At 42.2% G+C, this 24180-nt stretch overlaps 1 protein-coding gene across 1 annotated transcript; it reads left to right on the forward strand.

Annotated features, from left to right (window-relative positions):
- Window positions 1-1280: 1280 nt before the first annotated feature.
- ints6 (integrator complex subunit 6) lies at window positions 1281-24171 on the forward strand. Its single transcript, XM_084362870.1, has 18 exons — window positions 1281-1923; window positions 2047-2124; window positions 2635-2784; window positions 7703-7792; window positions 9591-9774; window positions 13153-13278; window positions 13597-13748; window positions 15105-15257; window positions 16593-16725; window positions 17078-17172; window positions 17281-17391; window positions 18207-18422; window positions 18824-18950; window positions 19133-19275; window positions 19361-19547; window positions 20918-21286; window positions 21998-22091; window positions 22359-24171. Exons 1-18 carry the CDS (start codon window positions 1813-1815, stop codon window positions 22450-22452), a joined length of 2613 nt encoding a protein of 870 aa, XP_084218996.1. The 5' UTR covers window positions 1281-1812; the 3' UTR covers window positions 22453-24171.
- Window positions 24172-24180: the final 9 nt, after the last annotated feature.

The following is a 24180-nucleotide window of genomic DNA, read 5'->3' on the forward strand; positions in this document are numbered from 1 at the left end:
AAAGACAATCTTTCCTGGAGGGTTATGTTACTGTTTGTATTAGCAGATTATTTTTAATAAAGGATTAACACGCAAAGCAGCATTTTAATGATGCCGCTGGCCAAGGATGGGCTAACCCAGAATGCTGCATATTATAAGATGATCAAATGTTTTGTATGTAATATCTTAATCTGCAAAGTAACTGACCACAGATGAATGATACAGTATTTGTTCTCAAATACACTGAATCCAGACTGTGGCACAAGTGAAAGTACTTCAGTATCTCAAATGTTGTACTTGGCGAGTGAAAGACTTGATTAAATGTGGGCTAGTGGATTCTACTTTCCAACACTGCCTCTCACTGTTTGCCATATGCTGAGTGTACAGTTTAACCCGCCATGATCCCATTACACCAGCCACAGAAGTGATTTTATTGTGAAAAACCTGTCAGTGACACACCGGAAGGTGAAGTGTTTGTGTTGCTCCAGAGAACTATGTCAAAGAACTGGCAGGAGACCTTCCTCCTCTCTGCTATCGACTGTCACCGGATGGTTTCCTCTTATTTTTGCGGAAGTGATGATAATTTCCAAGGAGCCACATTATGTCAATTGTATTGCACAATCGTCCATATGTGTGTGTGTGTCGGTCAGAGAGGATCCTTAAATCAGCCACGATGATGTGTGGCGTGTTGGGAATGTGTGAGAATGAGCTGAGACCTATTACCTCACATGACGACATGTTTGTTACAGAGAGGAGGCAGCAGCACAAGCCTGCACCACTCTCATACACCCCACTTATAAAGTCAAACTCATGGTTTTTAATGTACCACTTCCAGCCAGTATGATGCTCACTGCACAGTTGGGAAAGAAAAGGCAGGGTATAGCCATCTTAGAGCTGCAGGGTGTGTGAGTGCGTGTGCGCGCATGTCAATCCCTTGCAGCGAGTGTTCAGATAAAGCTGTCCTCCTTCACAGAAAGGCCTGCTTTATTTGGTCATCACATGAAAACCGGGAGGCAGAGCGTCAACCGGTTGTGTGTGTGTGCATCTGGGCTTAATATTTCACTGCTCTTTGTTTCATATTGTCCGTCAGCTGTGTCTCTGTAGTCTCCAGGCCTTGTCTTTCTCAGTAGCCCACGCCCGTGCACAGGATGAAGTAACTGCTGATTATGTAATGAGCTGCGAGGACAGACACAGGCCCGGTCCTGACTAATACCTGCTCGGGCATCGACAGTAACGCTCCGGACACCAGCGCGTCGCCGAATACATCGCATTCTTAAACACATATTGCATGTACAGGATATTTTCCTCGCATTCCTGCCTCTCGGGCAAGTAAGCATGCGCGTGAGACACTCCGCTTTGGCCTAATTTGGATATGGTAATGAGGGGCTTGAGACAGCCAATGGGGAGCGAGTATATGTACATGTGACGCTGAAGGACCGCTTGGGAGGCGGGGTCAAACGCGGAGCTTAGGTTAAAACCAGTGGAGAAGGCACAGCGCATTCAGTGTAGGGAGAAGTAGGGACTCACTATGAGGGGGAAGTTTATAACTATAAAACTTAGGAATATTTGCAAAATATAGTAAAAATTATCAAAATCCCTCGTGAATCCATAACCTGCCCCTAGGGTGTGAGGTTTTTAGTTTAGTCCGCCCGGAAAGGGCTTCTACACTCACTATTCTTACACTTTTTTGAAAGAATGTGGGAGACAGACAGTTAGCCAGCTAGCTAGCTAGCTGAGAGGTGATACAGGCGGCAGGAGAACAAAAGATTTTTTTTGCGTTTTGGCCGGTTGTACTGACACCAAGTCCATGCAGAACGTGTCATTACCATCACAATGCCCGTTTTACTTTTTCTGATAGACACGTCCGCTTCAATGAACCAGCGCACCCATCTGGGCACTACCTATCTGGACATAGCAAAAGGCGCTGTTGAGACTTTTATGAAGGTACTGTAACCACGGGACACACTCATGTTGGGAGATCCCGAGCGGGATCGTTGTTGCTGTTGAAGCTCGCCTGTCAAACATGATCTCTCGATAACCGTCAATAATTGTCTACTATCTCCACAGCTCAGAGGCAGAGACCCGGCCAGCCGAGGGGACCGGTACATGTTGGTAAATTTTGAAGACGTTCCGTTCGGGATCAAGGTAGAGTTTGTTTTCGGCTCATGTCCAGCTTTACATTGTCCCTCCATCGCTCCACCACGTTGTGATCACTACATCAATTGTGTAGAGAAAATCTTCAGGAGGAGCTTTCATACCCCTTTTAAAACATGGCCGACATTTTGTTTCAGTGTGAGCAGCAAGGAACTCTGGGTGTTATTTATACAGCGAGGTGATATCTGTGGGGAGGGAGGGAGGGAGGAAGGGGGGAGACTAGCTTACTTTACTTGTTTAGACCAAATTGTCACTTTAGTCTCGGCACACATTGAGACTCTGTAATGTTTAATCCCTGGCCAGTCACTGCCTGTCAGACACACACCAGCTCCAGGCTGCACTGCTGTCACATTATTGTCTTGGTATAGAGGAAGTGACCTATATTTGTGTTTTTAATAATGTGCTGACTGTTGTTAGAAGTTGTCTGGTGGTCACCACAGTGGGGCATCATCTTTGTATCCTGCTTGTTATTAACTAAATGTTTTGTTTTGTTTTTGAAAGGCTGGATGGAAAGAGAGCCACGCCACATTCATGACAGAGCTGAGGAACCTCCAGGCAACCGGACTCACATCTATTGGCCAGTCCTTGAGGACCGCTTTTGATTTACTCAATCTCAATAGATTAGTGACTGGGATAGACAACTATGGACAGGTATGTAGCTCTGAAGAAGGCAGAGAAGAAACTCAGGCTTATAAAGTGTTAGAATAAGTATAATAAGGTGCTGTTTGCCCACACAGATGCCCCCTCCCTCCTCCTATCCCCAGTCTTACAAGCATCAACCACCAGCATACTGTGACCCCACACACTCATGACACAAACATGACCGTAACGAGACAGGAACGCCTCAGTAACCCTTATTGATTTCACCATTGATCTGGTGACTTTGTGCTCTAAATCATGGATAGCTACATGCTAATATTTTTTTTAGATGTATAGAGTTTAGAGCTGGTCATTAGCTTTGAAACATAAAACCCAGAGAAGTGCATGATGTGTTTAAAATGTGAGGCGCTCTAACAGCCTTGGAGGGATAGATGGTTCATGAAGTCTGCACAGATGTAAGTTAGTGTTCTAGTAGGTACCTAAAAGTAATGCACTACATGACAAATTTGTAATATTTAGAAGGGTAATAACATTCAGTTTTGTTGGCAGGTTTTACAGAGGTGTTATTTCAACGTAATGGTTAATTTGGAGGTGCTCAGTCATAAATTATATAAATGAGTGCAACAAAATATGTAAAATCAGTGTGAAGAGTCCATCTTCAGAGTGACCATAAAGGTGAATTACACCTCTTCTTAACAAAACCTGAACATTCCTGCCGTCAATAAGGTACGATGCATTTCTGTTTGGACTGCATCATGTCTTTGAAAGGTAGACCTAAAATGACAAGTGAGTGTAGGCGACCTTTTAAACTTTCTATTATAATCTGAGTTTATATTGTCTTAATAATCATATTCTCCAGATTTAATGACTCTTGTGTTTTCTGATGCTGAGATTTACATATTCGTAAAGTTCTGCAAATGTGAATATTTTTTTCTGTTTAAGCCGAGGGCAAACGGATCTATCTCACCAGAAAGTAATTTAAATATTCTATATATCACAAGATGATCAGTGTTAAAATATTGAAGGAAAATCTTTACGATGTGAGACTGCAGGCTCAGATTTTATTTATTGTATTGCACAGCTGTTTTAATTTGTGAATTTGAAACAAGTCCGTCCCTCAGCTGAACAGCTGGAAGCTACACTCACATTAATTTAATTGGGACTGAATATGGCATACAGATATTCTGTGAGCCCACAAAGTCTGTAATCAATTCAATATTACTGGCCCGGCTCCGAACAGTGCCGCCTAATGACCTCAGTTCAGCTCTGCTCAGATTTCCAGTTGAGGGCGGTAGTTGTTGAAACCAAAGCTGTGCTGGAGAGGCTGTGATGGATAGAAGTTGTGAGATTGCGTTTTACAGTTTACTCTGGTGTCTGCAGCAGATGATAAAGACGTCACCATAGAGATTGTCCTGTCAGACAGATACCGGTGATATTATTATTAATATGAGCTGTAAAGTCCGGTCCATACCAGTGTGACTGCTGCACACCTGTGCTTCATATTGAATCTGGACGTGTTTCTCTGTGTGGAGGTAAGTCTGAGGGTGGAGCAACAGTTAATAATTCACCAGCACTTCCTGAAGATTCCCTGCCGTCCTGGGTAATTCATACATATAACATACATGATACATGTCAGATACTCTCAGGGAGATTGAGTATCAAATGATGTGAGGCTGGACACAGACACACGCCTGTTGACACAAACACATGCTGAGGTCAAGGTTACCTCCTGCAGTGGTCACCAGTGACCTCTAATGACAGGCTGGCAGCATTTATAATTTAATGACCCCCTCTGTCCTCTGTGCCTTCTCACAGCTGAAAGGAGGTCAGTCTCAGAATAAATGGCACACTCCCCTCTCCCTCTCCTCTGACATCATAACCCATGTTGTAATTACTACTAATTACTGCTGTTTGCTTTTCTATATCCTTTCAAAGGCAGTGCTATAATAACTGAAGTTAAAGGGCTGCAGTTACTTTTATTATTTTAGTCTTATTTGTCAAAAATGATCCGTCCTTATGTGGAAATGATTCATGTAAATCAAAGTTTCCCCAAAGTTTACAGCTGCGTTTATCCAAAAGCAAAAGAAATCAGTTTATAATCATAAAAATGAAAGGGGGCAAATTCTAACAGATGAGAGGCTGTAAGTGTTTGGCACTTTTGTTTGATTAATGACTTGAACGATCAGATTTATAGAAAATGTTGGTGCTTCACATCTGTTGTCGGCTGTTTCCTGTTGTTGTAGTTTATGTAATTACTCTTTTTGTGTCCTTTCAGTGAAGCTTGGCCAGTTTGTTAGACAATAAGTGGAGCAGGTGCACTTCAGCTTTGAATTAATTAATTGTTTGAGTCATGTTGACTCTAATAGTGATAGTGGAAACCCTGTATATTCTCTCTTTTAGCAGCACCCACAGTCATGTGACTACAGCAGAACATGTTGGTGGTAATTATAATTTCCTGTGAACTTGGCAACATGATGTGAAACCTTTTCAGGTGGAGCTCATTTCTGTGAGCAGTCAGAAGTGATTGAGGTTCATCAGGGCTCTGATGACTACACACACTTCTGTCATGTCACAAGTAGAACTGTGTCTGTGTTTTTCAGCTGTAAATCAAGGCCAATCCAAAGTGATGCAGCTCGTGCTCTGTGTTTGAAGCGTCCTGTATAATAAGTCGACAAAGGTCTTAGCTCATACAGAAAACTCAACTTTGATTTGTCGTCCCTGTGCTACGAGTGCTCGAGATGTTCAGTGGGGTAGAAAGCTATGGAGGGAAAAACAAAGGGGAGTAAGGCTGTGGGGGAGTTAATATTGCCCTGGAGTGCTTCTCTCTACAGTAACAAAGAGCCCTCCAGGTTGCCAGGCATCTGAGATGACTCTCCCCTGGGAGATGTAGAGGAGTACGGGGGTAGAGAGGGAGCCAGCCAGCGGGTAATCCTGACTCTGATCACAGTTTCATTAAGAGAGGAGAGGATGAGAGTGAGGAAATGATATGACCGCTGATGTTTGGCAGCAAGTTAACATGTCAGCCGGGTGATAAACAGGGCTCAGTCTGGCTTTGTGTCAGCACAACAGAGATCCTGTGCTTTAAGATGGACTACTTAGACGACCTGTGAAGTCACTAAAGATGATTGGGGCTGCAGTTAACGATTATTTTATAATTGATTTATGTGTTGATTATTGTGTTGTTTAAATTGTATTATGAGGAACTTTTTACTGATTATGAAATGGTCTCAGTTTAATACAGATCCCTTTTATAAGCCCTACATAAGCGAACAAGACTATCAGTGAGAGGACTGTTTGATTCTGTAACGTTCTTAATGTCATCGGGTTGGATAAGTTATAAAATTAAAACAATTTTTTATGGATCAGTGCTGATGATGAATTGTGGAGGGAAGGGCTGCTCTGTAGTCTGTTGGTGCAGCACTCAGTCTACTCATTTCTCCAAAGGAGCCGCCACAATCCACAAATACTGATGATAATTTCTTGTAGTAGCTTTAATCTTTTGGTGTGTTAACCCGTCACATGGTTTGTTACACAGAACCATCTGGGAACTGTTTGGAAACAGGAAGCCACTTTCATAAAAAATACTTGGCAGGTGATTAGGCGGATCATCTGTTTATTAATGTCTATCACAGGCTAACTTCAGCCAATCTAATCAACAGTAGGAGAGCTCTACCCCCAGTGGAACCAAATCAAACTCTTCTGAAGTCAGTGGAGAGAAGAGCACAGACATGTTTTCCATCTAAAAAAAGCCCTCAGTGTTGTTTCTGCTCTTTAATGAAATAAAAGCTCTGATGGAACTGACGCTATAGCAGCTACGCTCGGCCACAAGCACGTAGCTTGGAGCCTGACCAGATGGACTGTGAGATCATGTGGTCCTGTGATGCCACCCAGTAAAGCTGTCTTGTAAGGTAATTGGTCCGTAACGTAAGTCCACGGTGATGTCATCACATGGCTTGTTTCTCCTGTCAGTAAGTCTAAAGGTGTGTTCACTTTGTCACACATGAGACAAACTGGAGTCGGTGACGTTGATGCATTGTTGCTTTAAGTCTGACTTAAACTATTAAATATCAAAATAGTTACTTTTTTTCTCTTAGTTAACTTATTGATTAACTGATTTGAACCCTAACCCACTGGACTGTAGACGGCACCATTACAGGATTATTGTCAATACAGACTGATACTGATGTGGCTGGATTTGCTAATAGCATAGCAACAGTAGAAGCTAACCTGGATGAAATCAGCACTCCTCTGGCAGGTCAGCCTCATTGCTAACTCATTAGTGTGTTTTTGGGGCAGGTTGTCATGGATACTAACCGTTTGGTGGATGTTGGTGGTGTCCTGCTGTGTTTGCTCTGGGCTGTGTGTGAGAGTGGACAGATCCATCATTCACCCTACAGGTAGAGTCCATTAATAAGTGCCCCTCTGTCAGGACAGACCGGCCTTCATTGAGCCTCAGTGTGGCTCCTGGTGAGGTCCAATTTGCTGACTGCTTTCTGACAGGACTTGAGCTTTTCCACCCAGTTATTCTGTGGCCTGTGTGCAGGTCCCACAGGGCTAATGCACAGTGATAAATGCAGCACTGCTCCACTTTCATTTTATCGGTGTGGAGCGTTGGTGTCATGAAATATTTTGGGGTGTAGCAGAAGAGAGGTTTCACATGAAGTGAACATGCACACTGACACTGCTCTGTTCAATCTGTGCTTTCACCGTTTTCTTTTTACTATTCCCTCGAGTTCAGTTTCTCCCTTTCACACACCCCCTCACTTAAAATAGATCTTCTGTAAGTTATCTATATAATGATTATCTGTGCCCATAAATACACAGCTGCGAAATTCCAACATGAATGTTGCTGTTGGCTTCTGTTGCTTCAAATGCTCTTAGTTCTTTCTAATTTTGACACAGCTTCTGCTGTTCTTGTGGTTTAGTTTCTAAATTAATAGTGAATGTCCCTTTGTTTCTCTCTCTGCAGGGGAGGAATCCCTTTTTCCTCGAGCCCGCCATCATCATCGCCATCAGCGACGGCAACAAGTTGACCAGCGGAGGCGGAGTCCAAGACGAGGTCAGCCAAAATATCCAATCAGGAGAGCTTCCTGCGTGGTTGGACGACATCTGATCACACAGCCACACAGACGATGTTCACATTAGCACAAGCATCAAACTCTGCCCTGTTATCTGTCACTATGGAGGTTAAAATGAAATCCACAGACTGTAAGGCAAAAAGGTCCAATGATAGTGTCACAGCTTCATAGGTCACTGGTCTTACTGTCAGCTACCACAGTCTTTGATATCATCACTGTAGAAGAAAGATACAAACTGTCAGCTTTAGCTGTTGAGTCATATCATGATCAGGGTTATTTTTAATATCAGTTATCCTGCAGATTATTTTCTCGAAATAATCATTTGATGTACAAAGTTTGAGAAGAACTTCCCCAACCCATTCAGGTGACTTGTTTTATGTGTTCAACAGTAAAAGGCCAACATATCTTAAATTTACCATCAGAACATCAAAACCAGCAAGTCTTCACATTTTAGGACCTTCAACCAGTTTTACTGAAGTGACTCGAGAAATTATTCTCATCACTGATGAGCTCGGGCGACATGGCCTTAAGATAATATCACAACATTTTTAAGATATGTTGTGATACAGTTTACATCTTGATCCCTCCTCTAAAGCACTTCGTTAATGTTTTGACAGGGCAACAAAATCAAATACTTTAGTATTTTTTTACCAAATGCTGCAATATTAAATAATACAACAATATTGTAGGGATGAATATTAGGACTCACAAAATATATCACAAAATACTAACACAATGAGATTTTTGATCAATAATCATAAGTAATATGGATATAAATGTGTAAAGACAAGTGTTAGAACAAGTAGAACAGTGTGGTAAGTTCAGGAAAAGACATCACTTTACTGTATTGAGCCTTTACAACCAGGAGAAGACAACAGTGATAACATATCACCATATAACCACATCTAAAATCTGATATGAGATATCGCCTCATATCACGATAATGATATACAAATGATGTATCGCCCGGCCCTAACCTCAGGACCCACTACCAGTGAACGTTTTGGCTCACCCCTCTCGTCTTGAAAATGTGAAAGAGTGTAGAAAGACCTGTTATAAGGTGTACAGGTGTACTGTACACGTCTCTATCAAGAAATGTAGTCAGTGTGGTGGCTTGAGAAGGTCAAACACACACAATTAAATCCTTGATTCTGCAGCCTCAGTCTAATTTGTGGCTTCTGTGATAATTCCAGCCTTGTGCCTATTCAGACTGGGTGATGTTTTGTCAGGAAGTCTGACTTCAAGAGCAGCTCTTCAGTTATTTAAAAGTCAAGGCTGCCCGCGAAGTGCCAGAAAAATCATGAGAAAATCGGTATCCATATTAGTGAGGCAGTATGATGGAGAGAGAGAGTGAAGAGGTGATGCATCAACACTGTGACATCTAATAATAGCACTTGGGTTAACAGTGGGTGTCTGCCTAAATGTTTTAAGAGTTAATTGTTGTTGTTTAATTATCCACCATGGATTTATATTCTTCATTTCAACCAAGGAATGAATTCAGTCTTCTGTCATGCTACATATCATGTTTTATTGTCACAGTGATATGTTCTGGATGTTTAGATAAAACAACCCAGTGGGAATACATTGAATTAAATACCTGCATCATCAATATTCCCATAAAATATCCTTGTCATTGATTAGCACTTGTCTAAATAAGTGTTATATTCCTGGGAGAGCAGCCTCCACCTACGGTTGTCATTGGTGGTGTGTTGTGTACAGTATGTGGATGTCGTCATTGTGTCATGAACACTCAGGCTTCTGTTTCTCTGCCCCGTCCAGCTCCACCTGCCTCTCACCACCCCGCTGCCAGGTAGCGAGCTGACCAAGGAGCCCTTCCGCTGGGACCAACGTCTGTTCGCTCTGGTGCTGCGTATCCCCGGCAACGCTTCGGTTGAGCCCGAACCCCTCGGTGGCGTCCCGCCTGACGATTCTCCCATCACCCCTATGTGCGAGGTCACTGGAGGTAGGCAGATGGAGCACAGGCTGGTGTTTGGTTATTGAACTATTATACATGTTTGTAGAGTGCATTGCTTAACCGGGCTCTCCATAAGTTCTGCACAAGCTTAGATCACTTGTCATGAGGAGTCCTACATGGCCTGTGACAACAATATAATGTTTGAAAATATTATTTTTACCTCGATTCGATTCAGGTCTTAAAACATGTGTCAGAAAACCTGTGTTATAAACTTGGCCAGTGGAAAGATCAGGATATTTATCAAGCAGGGAAGGTTAAATGATGCCAGCTATAGAGAGCTGTCGGGATGACGTATATTTGTAGCTAACTGAAGTTAGCATCACATTGCATTCCCTCTGGGATTTTTAAATTGGATATTGGATTATTGCAGAAAACAATCTCTGTGACAAACACAAGTTTATGATATTTACATATTTTGTTCATCAAGATAACCTTCACAGATGAACACCACTTTGTGATTTTTGAAGTGTAAATTGAATCTCTAGCAGTAAAATGCTAATGTTAGGTTATAAGCGGACTACATCACAGTCACATGACTTTAACTCTAACTTTACAACTTTTACTATACACATTTTTTATAAACTGATCAATGTACTTTGTCTAATAAGATGTTTAGTGGGGGTGACGTTTGAGTAGTTGGTAACTTAAGTCAGCCTGTAAAGACGGACTAGTGAGTAGATGAGTCTCCGTGTTGCTAACTTAATTCTGGGTTTTGGAACTCATTTCTGCAGCACTCTATGAGGTTGCATTGGGAAATGTAGGATCCAGTGTTTCTGGTGCTTGACCCAGGTGGTTTATCAGCCTCTGCTGCACTGATATTGAGCATTCTTTCTTTAAGTACACTGACAAGTGTCCAGACCATATGGACGTGCAATAGTGAATAACTACATTTTATTCTAATAGTGAGTCATTAATAAGCTAAACCATGACTGAATTATCCTGAGCATCCTTTGAGTTTATGACTTAGTGTCTCCAAACAAAGAAGGATATTTAGATGTCTTAATTGCTGCAGTTAAGTTGGTGACAATATCTTTTTTTTTGTTATTGTATCATAACTAGAAATATGCCCAGCACGCATTGGCTTAAGCAACTAATTCAGCCAGGTCCAGCATGTAGCCCATACATTTTCAATTAGTACTACAAACACTTGAACAATTAAGAAACCAAATTCATGTAATGTTACAATGATAATAATTACATTTAATTACATACAGGCCTTTGTGTCTTCAGCATTTTTAGGTAATTAATAAAATGTATATAATTCTAACCTGCAAGAGAAATAAAAGTAAAGACAACAGTGTTTTTCAAGAGTCACAGACAGCTGGCTGACATAAAGGCACGGCCGTTAAACAAGAATGGAAACTTTTTGCTCATCTGTACACCTGAATATTTGTTTGACTTGTTATTGTTCCCAACTGTTATTTTGTGGAGCCAATCTTTTGTAAATGGATGCTATTATAACCTTATTTTGGAAAAGCACCACAGACATATTCCTCATGGGAGGGACTGGAGCCTAATGTCTGCAGCAGAGCCTGGTGGAACATGCTGGGACAGGCTCGGAGTATTTATAAGGGCAGATCAAAATAGCTATTTGTTAAATGCATCATGGCTCAGCTGATGAATCATCTCTGTCAATACAAAAAAAGGGGAGAATAAAGTCTCAACCAGTCAGTTACAGGTTTGAACAGCCAGTACAGACACAGCTCTGTCTCAACAGTCAGCAGGTCTGCTGGAGCTGCTGTGGAGGGTTGAGTGCTTTGCTCAAGTGCACTTAAGGATTAATTGTTGATTGAGGTTAGAAAGCTCAGATTTTCCCACCTGGTTGAGTATTGGAGCTGTCTGTTTCTCATTCAAAGGCCAGTCAGGAGACTTTCAGGCTGATGATTTTAGTCTGTAACTGGTTTAGAATAAGACAAACCCAGAGTAGACCTCCAGTCTCAGTCCTCATGCTGCTTGTGGAAGCAGCTGTCAGGAGGAACAGACTAGAATGATGCTGATGGCAGGTTAAGATTCTCTCTCACACACACACACGCAGCAGAGCTGTGTGTAGCAGTCAGTGGTGCTGAATGCAGAACATGACACAGCTCCATTGTCACTGACTGGTCGACAGGACATGCTGCCCGCCCGGCCATTACTGCTGATGGCAGAACTGACACAAAGCCACAGCCTATTGAAACGGCAGAGTGAATGGGTGCATAACAAGGTCATTAGAGGTCAAGTTGGAGGCAGTAAAGCTGAATTAGACTCATCATCAGTTGTAAAACAATGTGTCTGATTCGTGTGACTGATGCTGTGACAATAAAGTAAAGCAGATGTAACATCCAGTAAGTGTAAAGGACTGATACCATAAAGATCAGTGCAGTGTGAAGTACCTACAGTCAGGCACTGCAGTCTGAGAGTACTCTACATTCAGTTACTATCATGTGATTTTCTCAGGAATATTCTCAAAGTGAGGGATTATTTCATGGTCTGGTTCGGGTTGTGATGGGTCTGCTATGAAGTTAAACTCCTGCATTTGTTTTCCTTTTTCTCTTCCGTCACAAGACGAGCAACATTCAGGTCGTAAATTATCTGTATAATAGTGGTACTGATCTTTCTCAGAACGTCCTGATTTGATTAATTTTGGGTCAATTGAATCCCCCAGAGGTTCGGATACTTTAGATGATGACACAAATAGATGTCAACGTGATTCTCAGAATTTATGCTGAAACACAAATGACGAATTTTGATTCCACAAGAAAGAAGCTACTATATACATCACTTTACCTTTTTGTCCCCCTGTTATAACGTAATTTATCAAAATAAACTGCATCATTTATATCTAGTAACCACAGTTTACACATAACATTTCATGCAAATGTACGCACATTCCTGCACACACCTATCTTGACATTGGATCATTCAACTTTCAATTACGGCTCATTTACTGTGTGATTCAGCCATCAAGCTTTGATAAAGCCTCCGTACACCACCTGCCCAGCACCACACCTCACACAGACACAGTTAGAGATGAGCTGGTGAACACAGAGGAGCTTTAAGCAGCTAAAGAGCCGGATATTTTTCTCAGGTGTTCCAAATTAATTCCAAAAGTTTGATTCTGATGGAAGTGTTCTGATGTTAACACCCTGAAACATTTGCTGGAACAACTAAAACTTGTTCAACTTGTTTCACTGCCCCCTAGTGGCACAAAAATAAATGAATGCAAGACTTACAGGTAAGCTGAATATATTTGAAAGGATTCAGCTTGAACATGTTGATCCAATAGTCTATTCATATTCAGTTAAAATCCCAGAAGAGAGTTTCATCTACTTAAATGTCCAGGTCTACATGTTAATGTTACTGTGTCTGTGTTTGTGTGTGTTGCAGGCCGTTCCTACAGCGTGTTCTCTCAGCGTATGTTGAATCAGTGTCTGGAGTCGCTGGTGCAGAAGATCCAGAGTGGAGTGGTGATAAACTTTGAGAAGACGGGGCCCGACCCGCCTCCTTTAGAGGGTAACACACACATTTGTTTGTCATTGATTTCTCAAAAGGCCTTTTTAACAACAGCTGCTCTGCATCTGTTTGATTAGTCGACGTCCTCTTTGCTCTCTCCCACTCACTGCTTCTTAATCCTCTCTGAGCTTTTCTTCACAAACTGCTGATGGATCTCACCGCTTAAACCCCCGCCTTTACGTTTTAACTGCCCACAAGCTCTTACAGTTCATCAACATCGTTTTGTTGTTTTCGTTCTTCACAAACGCCTTCTTGTCTTTAGCCGCCGATGCTTATATTTCCTGTCAAGTCTAACCCTTTCCTCTGCTCCGTATGCAGATGCTCCAGCTGAGGTGCTGAAGTCCGGTGTACAGCCATGGCATTGTTGTCACAAGCTGATCTATGTACGACCCAACCCTAAAACCGGTGTCCCCATTGGTCACTGGCCCATCCCTGAGGCCTTCTGGCCGGACCAGAACTCTCCAACGCTGGTGAGACCCACTACAACCGAATGATTTACCAGAAAGCATTTGCATGGTTTGATCATGCGGATTTCATACTGTAATACACCATAAAATCTCTATTAAATTTGTTACATACATCTTTTGGATATTAGCTGAGTGTGTTACTCATGACCTACAGCAACAGCAGAATAATCCTGGAGAATACAAAACTTAACTCAAATTATTATCATATCTAATTTTTTTTTCAAATATTTGTGTCACAAAAATCCATATGTAATCAAGATGCAGTGGGTCAGGCTTAAACAAATTCACTGTTTGTATACACGGGCTCACCACACAAAGAGTCGGACGGTTCCTACAATAATAATGGAGCAAAGAGGAAGTAGTGAAGGTCGTAAAGCTGAATTACCCTGCCGCATGTACTGCATAATATACCAATAAAGGCACAGCACTGGAAGGTAGCAACACAAGTGCTTACAACACTGCACTTAGCCCAGGCTAAGAGAGCTGTTAGCCCCATGCTATGAAAGCTGTTAGCCCCAGGCTAAGGGAGCTGTTAGCCACAGGCTACCCTCCAGAGCAGGGTTAGCCCCAACTTTGTATGGTTATCCCCAGAAAATCAACTAAACACGGGCTAAGAGGTGCCAGTGTGAAACAGGTCTGCAGTAAACTTAGTAGTAAGACGACATTAACAGCTGCGTGTTCCAGTAGAAGTGCAGTGTGAATCATTTACACCTGGGCTCAGGTTAACCCTTGGTTAACAAGCAGTGTGTAAAAAGAGGCTAAATTATTCCAGGGTCAAGTGTTAGCACAGGGCTAGAATGTGCAGAATGAAAAGCCCTTAAATTTTCTCTGTCATCAGGGGTGCAAATTATTCACATCTCACACTAGTTTACAACGAATGTATACATTATCTGGCAGTACATTGTATGTGGCATGTTTGCAGTCTTTTGTCATTTCATTTTGAATTTAAATTATCATATCGCAAATTGAGACTAAGCAGTAAAAACAAAGTAAAAACAATGGAAAGTTGTTAATTTCTAAGACTTTATCTTTAAAAAATGACACAAACTTGTGACAGAAGCCACACTAACATCATTAATATCACAAAAATAAACATTTAATGTCAGAATGAGCAGCCCTATTTCTCATGTCCATGTTTCGTGAGAACATGAATGACATCAACACACACATAAAAATGTGCCTGTGTGTCATAGGTCATCTGGTCAAATCTGCAGGTTGAAGTATGAATATAAAGATAAAAGTATAAAGTTTATGCAGACAGGCTGAAAAGTGCATTATTCTGTGTCCATGATCATGATTGGAGAAGTGATGCAACATGTAGACCACCAGAGTATTTACATCTCCCTCTGTGCCCCCCAGCCCCCACGCTCAGCCCACCCACATGTCCGTTTCTCCTGTCTGGACGCGGAGCCCATGGTGATAGATAAGGTGCCCTTCGATAAGTATGAGCTGGAGCCGTCGCCTCTCACACAGTACATCCTGGAGAGGAAGTCCCCACACACCTGCTGGCAGGTACGGCACAACATGAAGGACTTCATTATGCTCTTAAGTTTTACACTTGGTCAGTCGATGATAATTGACTTCTGTCACACGGCTGGGTACTAACAGTGGTGGAGTGAATGCATCATGACATGTTCCACCATATTTGCTGTGCACTGATGGAGAGAATATGTGTGAATTTAGAGATTGAGAACATGAGTCAGTCACTGAGTGAACGGCAGTGGTGATCCGTCATCATGTTAAATGATCCAGCTCAGATCTTGTACTTGAGTAGAAGTAGCAATACCACAATGTAGAAATAATCTGTCACAGGTAAAAGTCAGGCAATTAAGATTTTACTCAAATGAAAGTGCTCATTATGTAGAATATTTTAGTATATTTATAGTATATTTAGTATATATTAGTACTTTAATTGTTGAAGATGGTCGAGGTGGTTTAACTACTTTATATAGCTTATCTGCTAGGTAGCTTGAGGATCAATAAAGTTTTATCTTAATCTTTATGATATCTTGTTTACTGAATTTATTGATTAAACTTTGTATTACTAAACTTAATCTGCAACAGTAACTGATAACTAAAGCTGTCAAGTAAATTTAGTTAATAAAATTTACATTATTTGTCTGAGTGGAAAAGTACCTTAACATTGTACTTAACTACAGTACTTGAGTAAATGTATTTAGTTACTTTCCACCACTGATGTGATCAAGCTAAGCTAATGTTAGTGTGCCAACATATATCAGGCTAATGTTACCATCCAGAGGTTTTAAAAAAGATGCTAACATGCTAAGTGAAGGTAAGCTAACATGCTAACATCTAAAAGAGGATAAACCCTGTCTGATTTGTTTCCTCTCTCCTCTGCTGCCACCTTCAGACCATGTTTTAACTGTAACAAGGAGCGAAAGCAGTAAAGTTTTTCATTCATCCCCCAGTTTAGTTTGTTGCTGTGCATCCTCACGGGGCTGTTAGCCTGTCTGTAAATGTTTACATTTATCGAACTGATGGCACACAAAAACATGAATGTAAGAGCTTCCTGAATATCACAGTAAGACATGCACAGCTTTCACAGGAGACGTCCTCTTCACCCACACTGAATGTGTGACAGGTTACTGGAGGTGAAAACATTAGATCAAAGATCACAGAGGGAGGGCTGAAAGGGTGCTCATCTATTTAAAGAGACAGCATCAGGTGTGTGGGTGGTAAATCCTCATGATGGTTAGAGCCCAGTGATTCAGCAACTCAATGAACCAGTAGCAAAGACAAACTACATTTCTGTAGGTCTGAAGTTTGTTGGTTTCTGGTTGAAGAGTCCTGGTGTCATTTCTGTCTGTCTGTCTGTCCATCTTTCAGGTGTTTGTATGTAACAGTGCCAAGTACAGTGACATGGGCCAACCGTTTGGCTACTTAAAGGCCAGCACAGCTCTGAACTGCGTCAACCTGTTTGTGATGCCCTACAACTACCCAGTGCTTCTGCCACTCCTGGGTAAGACTGATGGAGCCATGTCCCAGTGTCTACTATATGTGCTCCGGTCTGCTGTGACATCATCACCTCTGGCTTATATACTTCATAGTTGAGAGGAGACTTAGCACCAATATTAAGTCCCCGTAAATCAACATGGTTATATGTGCTTATATAGTGAAAGTATTATTATCAGTCAAGACAGTAAATTCATTATTAGAAATTGGGATGGGCTTGAAAAAATGGAATTAATCTCTGAAAAGGTGTAAAATAACTTGTAATTGTGTCACAGTGGGACAGTGAGCCTCTGTTTTATGATTTACATGTTGTCTTATTCAGTCTAAAGTCATTTATTTTACTTTCTTTCTTATTGCAGACGACTTGATCAAAGTGCACAAGTTCAAGCCCACCATCAAATGGCGGCAGTCCTTTGAGAACTACCTGAAGACCATGCCTCCATACTACATCGGGGTCAGTGGACCTGACTTCATTCTTCAGCTCTTCACTTTTTATTTATGTGATTGACATGCAAAGAACATGAGACATTGTGCCGGTCTTAAATCTGCATTCTCTCCACAGTCCCTGAGGAAGGCTCTGAGAATCATGGGAGCACCAAACCTGCTGGCCGACAACATGGAGTACGGCCTGAGCTACAGCGTGGTCTCCTACCTGAAGAAGCTCAGCCAACAGGTGAGAAGCCTGGATGTTGCAGAAAGTCTGTACAGCTCTACTTAAAGGATTTAAGGATTAAAGGATATTACTCATTTTTAAATTATCACAACATCCGATAGAAATACTTATTATTTATATATATGGTTGAAAAACACGTTTATAATCAGGGTGTTAAAGTAAGGAAAGTCAATATCGGATTCATCCCTGCTAAAAAAAAAGAGACTTTAATAATCCCGAAGAAAATTGTTGTTGACTTTGCTACAGAAATGTTACTGTACAATAGAAAAACAGCAACAACCAGTGGTCAGGGTCACACACTGGTCCCAGTTTAACACTATAATTATAAATATTACTGAAATATACAAAATATAAAGTGTTTCAGGAGTTAAATGCAAAAATCAGTGTCTAGTACAATAACCATACCCAACCCTAGTGTGCATGTTATTTATATTGTCTTATAAATCATGTGACTGAATGTAGGCTCACTTTAAATGCACCCAGTCAAGTCAGAATCAGTTGGGTTTATTAAGTAGGTATTCAAAAACAAGCAGTTTGACTTTAAGAATATTGGTGCCTAATGATAAACATAGTATGAGAAAAGTACTGCAAGAAAAGAAGCATAAATAGAAAAATGTAAACTGACAATAACATGAAAACATACAGTATAAAAACACATACTGAATGATCATTATTGAAATGAAAGCTGTGCAGTTTTTGTGCAGAAATGTGCTCATTTCATGTTGAACAGGAAATGAGCAAAAGTTCACGTTGTTAAGTCTAAAGAATATTTTCAATGTGCAGTTTTCATGTAACTCATTTTCTCTCTTCTCCAGTCAAAAATCGAGTACGACCGCCTGATTGCCCTGATTGGTAAAAAGCCTCCACCAGAAGCCGGCATCAAGGTGCGTTGGCGGGGCGGTGGTATTTCTCTGGCCCAGCGCCGGGACTTCATCCAGCAGCTGCAGAGTCTCTCAGGAGAGGGTCCTGCTCTGCCCTTGGAGCTCAACCCCAAAGAGTTCCAGGGCTTCCACCTGGCACTGCTCAACAAGGTGAGGCTGGGGTATTGTTAATATTTCCTGAGGATACACAGCTTGAGTTATTCCGTCATGATTACAGACATCAACATTGCCTGTACCAAGCTGCAATCAGTTGGACAGTTTTTCAACTCGAGAGCGGTTCTGTGTTTAAACTTCTCTTTTAGTCATCACTTTCTGCTCAGACTTCCCATCCAACAGTCCTCCTGAGGCGTCTATTCAGATGTTTTTTGTCATTTGTTTGGGATCTTGAGGGCTTTAGCCACCTCTCTGACTTTTTGTGTGTATCCACTCTGTTATGGCCGAAGTGTGACAGTATTTCAACAGAAAATGACCATCTTTCCTGACTTATATGACGGCCATATTTCAACCCAGTCCCTCCCTTTTCTCGCCTGTCTGCCTCGTGTCCTCACCAGGGCTTCAAGCCGCAGAGTTTTAGAAATCCCTACGACATCCCCCGCAGCCACCTGCTGGACCAGCTCAGCAGAATGAGGAGGAACCTGCTCAACACCAGCGTCTGTAACCTCCGAGGGCAGGACTCGGGTAAGTCCATCTGTTTTCCACTCCCATTGTTGGGTTTGGTCATGAGTGTGCTCTGTTAATCCTGTAACCACACCCAAAAATGATGTCAACTGCTGACGCAGCAAAAAGAAAAATGTTACATTATTATTTGAGGGGAGAAAGTGTCAAACTCTTCATGTTGAATGTCCCCGTCTCTTGTCCAGACCAGCTCCACAGTGTGCCAATAGCCCAGATGGGCAACTACCAAGACTTCCTCAAAGCTGCTCCTCAGCCTCTTCGAGACGCAGACCCTGAACAGCCCAAACGTCTGCACACATTCGGCAACCCCTTCAAACTAGACAAGAAGGTGAGTCCCACTGACTCCTGACCCTGATCCTCTTCATGAGGAACCCACAGATAAAACATGTCAACTAACCATCTCCCTCTCTCAGGGCATGATGATCGACGAGGCGGATGAGTTTGTGACGGGCCCTCAGAACAAGGGGAAGAGACCAGGAGACAGCAACAACATGACGGGTGGAGGACCCAAGAGACGGCGCTGCATGTCTCCTCTGCTCCGTCTGGGCCGGGCCTACACCCCTCCAGTAACGCCTCCCGCCAGCCCTCGACCATCATCAGGTCAGATTTCTGTTTAGACTGTGATACATGTACAATAAGGTGTCTGATTAACTGAGCTGATGACGGTTCCGAATGGTTTCAGTCCCTGCTCAGTCGTAACTTTTAGTGACTTCAGTCCTGAAGCCAGTTCTGCTGACTCAGCTCCTCTGAATCACTCAGGATTAGGCTCTTCATACACACAGCACCAGCCTGCTCTGTAAAATCTTACTGTCTTCAAAAGAATTACGTTTCCCTGTGGTTGGTAGGGAGGACATTTTCTACAAATATAATGATAAATCCTAATAGGTATTCTTGTAATCTTTTCACTTTAGATAATAAGCTTCTCTGTTCGATAGTGTAATTAAAATGTCCCCTGTGGAGTTTTTTGTAAACACTTTCTCACCAAAACTCAGTGTGTTTCATTGAGCTCAGACAAACATGTTCAATGCATTTCCTTTCTCATAAAACTTGAAGCAAAGCTGCACCTCTCTCTAAATTTTGAACCCTGTGATGTTTACATCTGTTTACTTCCTCTTCCTGGTCTGTGCTGCCACCTGTAGATCTGTTGGACCTGTGCAGATTGTGTCACACACCTTCACATTTGTTATACTTTAGACCAGAGGTCACCAGTTGGCGGACCCGGACCTATAACCAATAAATTATTGAGAATTGCATTTTAATGGAGCATTTCTATATTAACTGGCGCCACTTTTCCAGCCTTTACAGTACTGGTTTAGTGGCCCACGAAAACTCACGGACCTATTGCATGCGGCGTAAACCAACTCACATGGCGCAACGTAGCCAATCAAATCGGCGCATTCGAACACCCAGGGCGACTCGAGTGAGTGAAAAAATACACAAAGACATCTGTTGGAGGAAATGCGAATCAGAGGAGAGGTATTTCACATGTCATGCTGTACAAAGACAAAAGTGGACAACGAAAACAGAGCTTTTAATCGAGAACGGACTCTAACATGTTGATTCTTCCCATGGGCAATTGAAATAAAGAATGTTTGGATCAGTAGACTTTGACTTTCAGTCTTTAAAAGACATTATATTATTATTATAATTAGTTAGCCTGTTTCTTATGCCTCAGTCATGTCATATTTAAGTTACCATGAATACCAATTTATTCCTGTCAGGGTTGTTCAAGTCGATCTTCAAAGGTGCATTTTGTATGAAAGGTAGATGAAAAGTTAAATAACTACCATTACGAACACAATGTGAAGAAACAACAGTGTTGATGATGATGTCTACGTGTGATGTTGCAGAGACTGTAAATACACATCTTGAGTTGTTGGATGATGTGAACGCTTCGTAAACACACAGGTAACTTTCATGTTTCTACATGAAGTGAACTGAACAATAAATGACTTTCTTTATTTCTGAAGGTGAAGACATGGACATGAATGACGGAGCACCTGAACCAGACCTGATCATCAACCACCTGAGTGAGAACCACTACGGCTCAGACAGCCTGGAGGAGGATCCTCCTTCGGGACCTGCTGACCACCAGGAGAACCACATGGCCACAGACCCCCAGGACCTCCTGCACGGGGACGAGGAGGAGAATGGGCGACCCCAGGCGGAAGAGCTGCCGCCGGGCTGCGAGGGAGGAGCGGAGCTAGTGCTGGGGGAGGATCAGCCGCCTCGCTACCTGTCACCTGCAGCTCTGAAGAAGCACATTCACACTGAGACGACAAAGGTCAACAACGAGCTGAGGGCGCTCATCACCAAGGAGATCAGAAAACCTGGCAGACGTATGTATCCAAACATGGTGTGTGGAGGGGGGGCAGCCTACATGCAGGCCTGGATATTGATGGATATTCTTTGATACTGTTATCGATGCCTAAGCAACACTTTTTTGAAAACCACAGAAGTGAACCCTTTTTCTTGGCAGTGGAGCTTTGTTTTGACCTCAAGGTTGTTTTTCTCTAAAAAAGCAAGCTGTGGATTGAATTTGGTCCACATCAGTGATGTAGTCTGCATCATAAACAGTTGAGATGCTTCACTCTTTTTTCTCCTAAGTATATTATATACTGAAGTCACTGTCATTATATAATGTCCTTAAATCTGTGATATTTCTTTTCTGCAGTTTCTTGTTAACCATCATCTGATGTAGACACCACTGTCAGTTATCTGTGATACAAGGATACTAACTAGGTTTGAAGCCAAAATGATTTAAAAAAATGAATGAATCCTTTTCATTTATTAAGCACTGAGTCAGTCAAAGAATGAATCAGGAGATGAATCCATAAGAGAAGTTATCATTAGTTGATGCTAGAATGAGAATGACCCTAATAATCAGACATTTTCTGAGAAGAAATGGCAAACATGTATATTATTGATCATTATCAATGATTATCATCGTCAATCATTATTCTCCTGATTGTAGAGAGAAGTGGATTAAGGTTTTCAGCCGTCCTAGAAACAAGTCATTAATCCTTGATCACTTGCTCTTTCTGTTTCAGACTACGAGAAGATCTTCCTCCTCCTAAAGCAGATCCAGGGCACTCTGGACACCCGACTAATCTTCCTCCAAAACATCATCAAAGAGGCAGCCAGGTACAGAGTTCAACCCTCCTCTGACATCACAGTTTTACGTCATCACCCGCTATCTGACTTGAGCTGTGAAGGCGTGGAGTTCTGGTTGTGTGTTTCTAGATCCTGTATCAACTATCTCTGCCCTCTAGGCCCTCCCTTTTCTTCAAATAAAGATCAATTCTGTGTCAACATCTTGATCCTGACACAAGAAAAGCTCACCATGAGAGAATGTTGCTCTAACTGCACGGACCACAAACTGTAACGTTTGCTTTTATCGTTTGTTCAAAGGTTCAAGAAGCGTGTTCTCATCGAGCAGCTGGAAAACTTCCTGGAAGAGATCCACAACAGATCCAACAACATGAACCACGTGGACCCGCTCTGAGACCAGCTCATTCCCAAACTGAACTCACTGATAATGAACGTGTCAACCCTCCACATCCTTCTCAACCCGCCCCTCTGTACTGGGGCCCAAACGAGATGAGCCGAGCCGAGCCTGCATCCAGCCCTCAGACCGTCAGCTCTGCATTGGACTCTCTTCATTATGTCGACATGTTGATCGTCCTCTTGGTTTGCACACAGAGTTGATTCTCCAGATATCTAAAAGGGGGAAGTGAGGGAGCATTCTGTTGCTACGGATGAAGTGTTTGCCTACTCGGTGAGCAGGGTTATTTGTCTGATCGGTGAGCCCGTCCTGAGGCGTTCCCTTTTGATTATCCTCCTCCCTTATTGGATTCTCCTTTTTTAAATGACAGACGACAGTGAAAAGTCTCTCAAACAAGGAGGTGGAGTAAACGAGGGAGTGCAGAGGAACAGATGGCAGCCTGCGCCTGGATGTTGCGTTCAGTCATGTTTTTATCTGTGATGACGTTACGGTGTAGGGAAGGGTTCAGGTTGTGTGTGTGTGTTGTGTGTGTGTGTGTGTGTGTGTGTGTGTGTGTGTGTGTGTGTGTGGTTGCGTGTGTGTTTTCAGCCAACTCAGGGTCAAACGGGATCCAGTGCACATGCTCACGAAACACTTCTCTTCCCTCATGCCTTTTCATTCATTCACTTTCCCTTCCTACCAGGTTGTTATGTTGTGTGGGACGATGAGTCTGTCATCCTGTTGAAATGTACTGTCTACACTCCGCTCACTCAAGCACTCCTCTGCTATGCTCTTTAATGACTTGGCTCAAGTATTTAATTGGTTAACTTGTGGTTCAGTTTAAATCTTGTATTTGTCGACTTGTGGTTTTCCCTCCAGACTGACACTTGATATTGAGTCGTTACTTAATGAATAATCACAGATTTTCCGCGACGTCAGGAGACTGTAAACTTAAAAAAGTCTGTGTCTTTTGCGAAGAGACCAACACAAAGTAAAACGGTTTGTAATGATGCAGCATCATTGGTGACAGATGTTGAAACACAGGGACACAAAGCTCAGGAACTAACACTAGTGCATCATAATCAGCAATAACATTGGAGCTACTTTGACCCCACTTTTATCTTTCTTTGAGCCTGAAATGGCCGATATGCAACACACACCGTCGTCCCCTGGAGTGTTGATGAACTGAGAGCTCGGATGCCAGTTTGTCCTAACGTGTGCTGGTCGCTGCCAAATAACTTCACCCCAGCCCCCTAAACTCCCACATCCGCCATGAATCTCAAACCAACTTCTTGTCCCTGAACCGTGAATGCACTTGTGTACATTTGAGAATGTTTATTTAATGTAATCTAAAAGTGAAAAACCACATTTTGTTGCAGGAGGTTGCTTTCCTACAATCTTTATGTTTTTTGTCAGGCCGGTTCAATTTTCTCAAATCTACATGAATAATCTGAAGTGAGGTGGAGAGGTCAAGAGTTGATTTGTGATTCAGAGGGCAGCCCTCTTCTGCTCCCTCCCTCCTTGGACAGGGACCAAAATCTGCCATACTTGTCTTTGTTTGTGAAGAGGCCGCTACCAAAAGAGTATTTTGAATACACTGTAAAGATGTAAATAACCCTAGAGTACTATTTAAAGAGAATGTTCAGTGGAAAACGGCCTTTTTGTAAGTATTTCCATGAATAAAGTTTCTATTTTACACTGTGAAGGGCCATGTAAATAAAGTGTTCTGTAAACATGTGACTGGACGCG

The sequence above is a fragment of the Pagrus pagrus genome, assembly GCF_965226575.1.
Source record: "Pagrus pagrus genome assembly, chromosome: 9".
In the NCBI taxonomy this organism is placed as follows: domain Eukaryota; kingdom Metazoa; phylum Chordata; class Actinopteri; order Spariformes; family Sparidae; genus Pagrus; species Pagrus pagrus.